General features: G+C 36.7%; 2 protein-coding genes across 3 annotated transcripts; one reads left to right on the forward strand and one right to left on the reverse strand.

Moving 5' to 3' along the window:
- The first annotated feature begins 46 nt into the window (after positions 1-46).
- LOC147847167 (protein PUTATIVE RECOMBINATION INITIATION DEFECT 1-like) lies at positions 47-5,936 on the forward strand. Of its 2 annotated transcripts, XM_087339489.1 has the most exons (9): positions 48-609; positions 1,702-1,820; positions 1,912-2,069; positions 2,169-2,447; positions 2,566-3,532; positions 3,705-4,413; positions 4,487-4,782; positions 4,867-5,512; positions 5,614-5,936. In XM_087339489.1, the coding sequence occupies exons 1-9, from the start codon at positions 133-135 to the stop codon at positions 5,872-5,874; spliced, it is 3,912 nt and encodes a 1,303-aa protein (XP_087195615.1). In that variant the 5' UTR covers positions 48-132; the 3' UTR covers positions 5,875-5,936. The 2 variants fall into 2 exon arrangements, with proteins under 2 accessions (XP_087195616.1, XP_087195615.1); XM_087339490.1 differs by lacking the exon at positions 5,614-5,936 and having other exon boundaries at positions 47-609; positions 4,872-5,072.
- Positions 5,937-6,998: 1,062 nt separating this feature from the next.
- Positions 6,999-8,648, reverse strand: LOC147847168 (small heat shock protein, chloroplastic-like). Its single transcript, XM_087339491.1, has 2 exons — positions 8,311-8,648; positions 6,999-7,631 (listed from the first exon to the last, which is right to left on the reverse strand). Exons 1-2 carry the CDS (start codon positions 8,513-8,515, stop codon positions 7,264-7,266), a joined length of 573 nt encoding a protein of 190 aa, XP_087195617.1. The 5' UTR covers positions 8,516-8,648; the 3' UTR covers positions 6,999-7,263.
- Positions 8,649-8,714: the final 66 nt, after the last annotated feature.

Raw genomic sequence — 8,714 nt, forward strand, 5'->3', positions numbered from 1 at the left:
CCTCAACATGAAAGAGAGAGGAGACAGTGAAAAAGGGAGGCGGGAGTTTCTCTATACAAAAAACAGTGGCTTCTTTTTTCTGCTCGGCTTCTGTTGTTCTTGAATCGAATACAGTTTCCCACGTTTATCTCCATGGAAGCTTCTCCTCCTTCTCCTGCACCTGACGAAGATCGTTGCATCCATGGCCATCGCTCGTCCCTTCATCTCTCCACGAACTCTGGAAGATTCGTCTGCATCATGTGTTTCGTCAAACTTCTCTCTCACCCTTCCTCTTTCCTCACTCACAAGCTCTACGTTGTCTCAGAACTCAGAGAATCTCTTCGAGATCCCGTTTTCTGCACAGATTTCCTCCATCGCCACCGACACTTCGTTGTTGCTCCGATATGTGAAGCTCTTCTTTCTTTTTCTTCTTCTTCTTTTCAAGGGGGTAACAGTACTGCACCTTTAGCTGAGGTTCTTATGGAGCTTATCCTTGATCTATGTGGTATTAATCATGTCATATCCATGCCGATTGATCCTCTTCCTCTTGTGGAAGATTTCGTCCATCACATTGTGCTGCATCTCAGTTCTTTTTCGGGATTATCATGCAGCGTAGGGCAAAGCTACACGGTTTGAAATAATCCCTCTCTCTCTCTCTCTCTTCCTCTGATCAGTTTAACCAGTTCACTATGTTTTCCACAATTTACAGACACATATCTAGTAAATCTTATGAAATATCAAAACCAATTAAAATATTTGTATAACTTCCACAATTTACAGACACATATCTAGTAAATTTTATGAAATATCAAAACCAATTAAATTTTTTGTATAACTATTTCATCATGTCCTCATGCCATTTATATCTAAATATACATATCTTTTGTGAAACTTTAAAGAAGGAAAACGATTTATATTTTTGTTCACATGGTAGTATATGTACAGTGTGTGAAAATCGAACTAGGAAAACCTGTTGAAGTCTTCTTTCTGATTTTAGCTTTTCTTCATGCCGATTGTATATGAATGCATAAATTTGTGAACTAGGAAAACTAGTTCAAGTCTTTAAAAAGATGTCTTCATTTCGTTTAAACTCAAGGATATATATATTTCGTTCTATTGAACTAGTTTACGATCTTTTCTTGCCAATAAGAAAACCAATTAAAGTTTTGCTTAACTAGTCTAACAAGTCTTCATGCTATTTTCGTGTAAGTATAAATAGAATTTCATAAATTTGTGAAGTAGCAAAACTAGGTGAAGTTTGCTAAAAAACTCCACCATGTAGTTTGTGAAGTAGGAAAACGTAGTTGAAGTTCTATTTAACCAGTTTAAGATCTTTTCTTGCCAATAAGAAAACCAATTAAATTTTTGTTTAACCAGTCTAACAAGTCTTCATGCTATTTTCATGTAAGTATAAATAGAATTTCATAAATTTGTGAAGTAGCAAAACCAGGTGCAGTTGTTTAAAAATCTTCACCATGTTTACATACCATTTACCTCTGAGTGTTGACAGCCTTTGTGATTGAGAGGAGTAACAAAACTAGCTAAATATAAGTTCAAGTACTAGCCCTTCAGATTTTGGGTATGATGGTTGTTCATTAAGACTTGGATAGCCAGATTATTTCGGGAAGAGAATTATATGATTAATTTGCAAGAACATTTGGATGTTTGGCATCAATCTAGTTCTCCATATTTTTTAAATTGTGTCCAACTCAACAATGGCAGCTGCATGTGTTGGGCCTTTTGCTGGATAATTATTGCAAAATAAACAATGTTCTTCCAGATGCTGTAAGAAACCACCGTGGACTTCTGCCAAACCTTGTAACAGGCCTCAAGCTTCCAGGGTATCCAATGTGGCGTAATTAAATGCTATAATTCTGACTACTGAGTGCCTTCATATTCAGATTTTAGACATTTCTGGGGTTGTTTTTACAGCGATCAATTACGAGGAGAAATCTTGTTTCTTCTTTATAAGATATGCTACTTTGAAGATGGTATCATGGTGATCTTACCTTTCATTTCAGATTTGATAGACTCTACTGTTATGGTCCTTACCAAATCAGAAAACAATGGACTACGAACAAATTGTATCGGTGTGCATACATTTGCATGTTAATCTCAGGAATATTGACTATACAATATGCGTAAGAAAAGAGAATAATAAAGGATTTCTGTTAAAATTTGCTTTCCAGCATTGCTCACTACACTGGCTCAAAGATCAGTTATAAACATAGGTTTCCAACAGTGCTCTCTTGACTCTGAAGCTTTTCCTTTACCTGAAAGTGATTTTCCAAGAAATTTCGGAGAGGCCATAAAGGGATCACTGATTTCATCCGATTTTCAAGTTCAAGAGGCTGCTTTACAGTTGATATGCTATATGTGCCCGCCAGAACCAACAATTCATTGTCATCTTGAAGTCCTTATTAATAATGGAATATTGGATTATGTTTATGAAGTTTTGAGAGTTTGCGGTGAGCTGAATCATGTCTCCTAACTATATTAGGATTCATGTGTTATTTCTTGATTGTCATCCTTTCTTGTCATTATACTGTTATGATTCAAAACCAAGTTTGGTCTTTGTATTTCCAGAAAACATAGAAAATATTGTAATATGGTCTGCTCGTGTGCTGAGAATATTGTCAGCAGCGAGAGAAGCATTTGTGAAAAGGTTTGCAATTGGAATAGAAACTGTGAATCGGGTTCTGGATCTCTCTGTCCAAATGTCTCTATGTTCAGTGCAGCCTGACACTCTTCAGGTCATTGTGGTTGGGCTTACTGGTTGCCCAGGGTCAATTTCTTCTATGCAGACAGAACGCCTATTCCAGATATTAATCTCTCTACTTAAAAAGTATGCTGGTGATAGTTATGGCCTCCAACATGATGTGTTTAATTTGACATGCTCAGCCGTTGGAGCTCTTCTGAAGTTGCCATGCATCTTGGGGATTCAAAATATAAACCATTTCATAGAGACCACAGTGTCAAACACATTCCTTATTGTATCTGCAGCTGGTTCTTTGAGTTTGGAACAACAAAGTTTGAAGCATGCGATTATTCTATTAAGAGAATCATTCTCATTTAGTTTAAAGGGTCACAGCCTAGCTGATTCTTCTTTGCCAGGTGCGCTGTTTAAAATTTGTGAGATGAGTTTGCTTCCGATAACTTTAAAGTATATTCAGCTTTTGGAAGAGGAAGATACAGTTCTAGAAGCCATATCAACTTTCCATCTTATGATAGAGACTCCAGACCTTCTTGGAGTTACTAGGCTTGCTGATAGTCTTGCAAGAGCTTCTTGGTTTAACCTATCATTTGAATTGATGGCTCGATTTCCAACATTGAACATGAGATCTATTTCAATGAATCTCTTTGCCAGTATTATAAAGAGGTTGGATGGTGATGCTTTGGATAAAGATGTCAAAGCGCAGTTTTCCCAATTGCCCAGTGATCCTCAAGATTTACTTGTTTTATTGACACTGAAAAGTGATAACGATCCCCACCTTAAGCTCACTCAGATTGCCATAATATCTATTCTTTACATCAATCAAATCTATGGTAAAAGGTGGGCCATGTTACTTGTAATAATTTTGAAGTGGTTTATGCTTGATTTTTGGAAGAATACGATATTGCTCATTCAAGGCACTTAAGGAAATGCCTATGTGATGATTACTATAAGATGGACTACTGGCCATACTAGATTATGATAGCAAGAAAATGGCTTCTGTGTCCTGCAGGTTTTCAGAAGAGGCTCAGATTTTAGCTTGTTTGGAGCATTATCTTCTTATAAACACTTCCACATTGCTCCATGATTCTCTATCTCCCTGTATCGTCAGACAATTGCTATCCGTTTATGTTCTCACACTAGATTCATGCAGCAGTCAATATAGTCTTGAAGCAGAAAATTCTCTTATAGAACTCATTCAACGATGTCAATCAGGGATTCTAACATCAAGAATACATCAGAATGTTTTTCAATGGATATTACAGAAAAAGAGTCTGGAGAAATATATGGTTGGTGGAATCTTGAATTGGTTCAAATCCTCTGTACGTGAGAACAATTGTGAGTGTTCCACAAATCATATTGAAAACGAAGTCAGTAGTGTGTATGGAGATCTATCCTTATTAGTAATGTTATTGGAGGAAGATGATCTATGTGCACTCCTTTTCAACCGAGTGTTGGATGAAGTGCTTGCAAGCCAAGATGAAGGTGATATCAGGATAGTTGCTGAATGTTATATAAGATTTGTGAAGGAATCTGCTTTGGCAGCAAATAAGCTCTGTTTAGGTGGGATTATATCAAACATACGGAACTGGTTGGCTATTTATTGCTCCAATCTACAAGAAGTTTTGATCTACTTAATTGAGCTTCTATACCAGCTCCTATGTGCAGTGAGTTGTGATGAGGCATTAGATGAAGAATGTTGGTATCTTCTCACCAATCAGGTTTTATTGTCATCATGAAGTATAGTTTTTTACACTGCTATTCAAACAATTTCTGACAATGTTGCAATTGCAGTTTGCATATGTTTTGGTTGAGAAACTAAATCACAACAATTCTGGTACTTCGCACTCGGAAGTAATAGTGCTTCTCAGCCTTTTGACTATGATATTGCACAAGTCTGTTGAGAATGTTGGCTTTCTTTCACAAGCTACTGAGGCAATTTTATCCAATGAGCAACTACAGAATGCTGTGACCAGCCGTTTGGAAAAGGCTAAAGATGAAAGTTCCTTCATCTCCAAGTTGGAATTAGAAACTAGAGATGGTGGGATTTGGGGTTGCATGTTGACATTCCACCTTCTCTGTTTGAGATGGTGAGTATTAAACATTGGGGGTTCTACCAATTTTCATGTCCACAGATGAATGATTTAGAATTTCGGTCATCTTTGTGCATGCAGTGCAGTCATTATGCATACACCAAATTTAGAAGAATGGAGTTCAACACAGAGGAGTTCAATGCTTCCCGGAAACTACAAGGATATTGAATATCTATGTCAATTACTTTACTTCGGTTCGCCTTTCTTGAAGGTCCTAGCATCAAGCTGTCTGGCAGAGGCATGTTATTGGCTTAGTAATATGCCCACAAATAATGAAAGCAAGGAAACTAATGCTGAACAAAGCACCTTAGAAAGTCTAAAGTCCATTATGATGGTACTTCAAGGGGCCATATTCGATACTTATACCACTGTGCAGAAAAATTGTTCTTTTTCTCTATATCTTTTGATAACAAATACAAATTCCAATCCTCAAGAGAAAGCAGAAATTCAAGGCAGCATGTGGCTTCGCTTCCTGATAGAAGAATTTGCAGCAGCATTGTCAACACCAGGTGAATCGGTCCCATGTACAACTTATGTTGTCACAGGGCTGCTTAAAGCACATACCACATGGATTTTTTCAATTCTCAGTCCTACTTGTATTTCAGCCATCATCTCCTCCCTTACGCCCAGAAGAATAACCCCAGCAATAATGGCATTTCTGAAAGAGCTGCATAATAAGGGATGCATTGAAGAGAAACACATTGAAAAACTTCATGTGCATTTGAAGGTACTAACATTTAATGAAGTTCGTGAATAGTTTGTTCTTGAAATCTGTACATTCATTTTGCTTGGGCATTTGATTGTCGTGCATGATTCGTGCATGATTAGGTAACACAGAAAATTGTTTATGAAGAGAACCACAGGCTTGAAGAACATGGTCTTCAGGTTGATCAACGACACCTCACATGTTCCTTGGGCTGCAGGCGAGGTTCTGACTCGGAGTGTTTACAGAGTTATAACCACATTCTCAACCTTAGTACTGGCTACTTACTGGATCCATTAACTGGTACAAGACATTCTCTAGCTGATGATCATAGTTCCACTCGACTGCTAATGCTCATCGATGAATTCCTCCAAGAAACACTCTGAATTGAATCATAGTTTGTTTATGATTCAAAAAAATTTCCTCTCATGAATGTAACACATGGAATGATGTAAAAAAATGTGCTCTATGCAATGCTCCCTAGCTAATGGTCATTGATGAATTCCTCCAAGAAACACTCTGAATTGAAACATAGTATGTTTATGATTCAAAAAAATTTCCTCTCATGAATGTAACACATGGAATGATGTAAAAAAATGTGCTCTATGCAATGCTCCCTAGCTAATGGTCATTGATGAATTCCTCCAAGAAACACTCTGAATTGATTCCTTGTATGTTTATGATTCAAAAAATTTTCCTCTCATGAATGTAACACATGGAATGATGTAAAAAAATGTGCTCTATGCAATGCTCCCTAGCTAATGGTCATTGATGAATTCCTCCAAGAAACACTCTGAATTGATTCCTTGTATGTTTATGATTCAAAAAATTTTCCTCTCATGAATGTAACACATGGAATGATGTAAAAAAATGCGCTCTATGCAATGCTCCCTAGCTAATGGTCATTGATGAATTCCTCCAAGAAACACTATGAATTGATTCATTGTATGTTTATGATTCAAAATTTTTTCCTCTCATGAATGTAACACATGGAATGATGTAAAAAAATGTGCTCTATGCAATGCTCCCTAGCTAATGGTAGTAGCCTGTAGGTATCATAACACATGCGTTAATGGCAAGTAGAGATTTGTTGTTTGATGCAAATCGTTGAAAGTAGAGATTGTGTTTTGTCCAATGCCAAGTATGCGTGCATCAAGGGTGAATGATTATACAAATTCATTCATTGAGAACAGGTGGGCTCTAGTCCAATGTAAATAATCATGTAATTTTTTTCCATTGTCTTTACTTACTCAAAATTCGCAAATTCACAAAAGAAGATTTAAAAGGCTCAATCCAAGAAACTTTTCCTCATACATATTACTATGCCTAATTTATATTTTTCAATTTCTAACGAAAAGCCTTTAATGTATATCCACGCAAGAATTCTACTAACATTACAGTCTAACGTTCTACACCCTCAGCAGCACCACAGAAGAAAACAGAACTGCTATTCTAATGCAACTACAAAAACTTAATACCTACATGTAAAGGTTTTCGAAACTACGAGTAATACTTCTTTGGCTATGAATGAACTGATGGATGATACTTCTGTGGCTAGGATACCAATAATAGAAAGACATTATTTCGCTAGCTATTTAAGTAAGCTCTGGACAATACATCATTAGATATGGACAACGCTTAGAGAGATGCTTCATTTACTACGAATAATGGATGCTGAGTTAGGTGGGCCAGGTATTGGCTTTGATAGCAAAAATGAATTCGATAATCCCTCTTTAACAATGCAAAGTATTTTATCAGCTGTATTCGATGCTTTTCTACTCCACAGTTATCATAGTCACCTCCTTTGGCACTGTGACCACCAAAATACCATCTTTCATCTCAGATTTGATCTGCTCTTTCTTCACATTATCAGGCAGAGCTAGTTCTGCGATATAGCTTCCTTCATTATCTGCAAGAACGCTATCTTCATCAAGATCAGAGCCAACTTGAGGAGGATACTTGCCTTTCACCACAAGTTTTGTATTGTCGAGATAGACTTTCACATGATCTTTAGTTATCCCTGGCATATCCATCCTGAACTTTAGAGATGTCTCATCCTGAAGAGCTACCCATGGCCTTCTTTCAACAGTTGAGAACACTCTACAATCCACCGATTGAATATTCTCCTTTTCTTCAGGGCCGACTAATAGAAAATACCCAAATTCCATATATTAGCAATCCTCCAAGACTATACTACTAATGTTTGGAAAGAGGTTAACAGAATTTTCAGATATAACCACTAGACACTGATGGTTAGGAAACATGGCCGTAAATCAAAGTCGTACTAATGTTTGGAAAGAGGTTAACAGAATTTTCAGATATAACCACTAGACACTGATGGATAAGAAACATGGCCGTAAATCAAAGTCGAATTGATTTACAATCACAGTAGATTCACGGTAGATTCAAATATGGCCATAGATGGAATTTAAATTCATGCAAGAATTTTCTAATTTAGGACTCACACTGTCCCTTGTCCCTTGATATGTCCTTTGACTAGATTTGGATGAAGGTCTACTTAACATATTTAGGATTCAATTCAATATCATATTTACATCACCAATTCAGCAGCATTTACCCAATTATCTGCAAATATTTTGAACTTACATTCTAACATAAAATAAAAATACTGACATACTGGCTTCGTATAACTATTCATTTTGGAACACTCAAAAGACCAAAATGCACAATTATATGATAAAGATTGTCATACAAATTTTCGGAGACAAACGCTTCACTTCAAGTAGAAACCATGCCACATAATTCACACAAATCAAAGCACTAAGATTTATTGGTAGAGATTGAAAATTATAGTCACTTACCTACAACGACAGATGTCGCTTTCTCTCCCATATCAACAGTATCAACATCATCGTTATCATCATCATCATCATCATCCTCGGCCAGAACATCAGTACTTTTATTTTTGTTAGTGACAGCACGAGTGACACTTGCAGACCTTGCCAAACACTTCAAGCCCTCTCTTGTCAGAGGGAGGAATGCTAGTTTTCTGGTCAGAAGAGCCATAGTAGTTCACAATCTATGTAACTAACAGGTCCTAATCCAATTCTGACATTCAAAACAAAATGACAATTTCAGAGATAACTAATATGCGTTTCCTAAACATTTAGCTCTCATATAATATTTGAGCATACACTCCGCAGCCTTTAAATCCAAACTATCAAACATACAACACTGAATTGACTTTATATGAAGAAAAACCACG

Source organism: Azolla caroliniana, unplaced genomic scaffold, assembly GCF_043228905.1.
Source record: "Azolla caroliniana isolate FFs.n. ecotype wild unplaced genomic scaffold, voAzoCaro1.0.p SCAF_1422, whole genome shotgun sequence".
Classification (NCBI taxonomy): domain Eukaryota; kingdom Viridiplantae; phylum Streptophyta; class Polypodiopsida; order Salviniales; family Salviniaceae; genus Azolla; species Azolla caroliniana.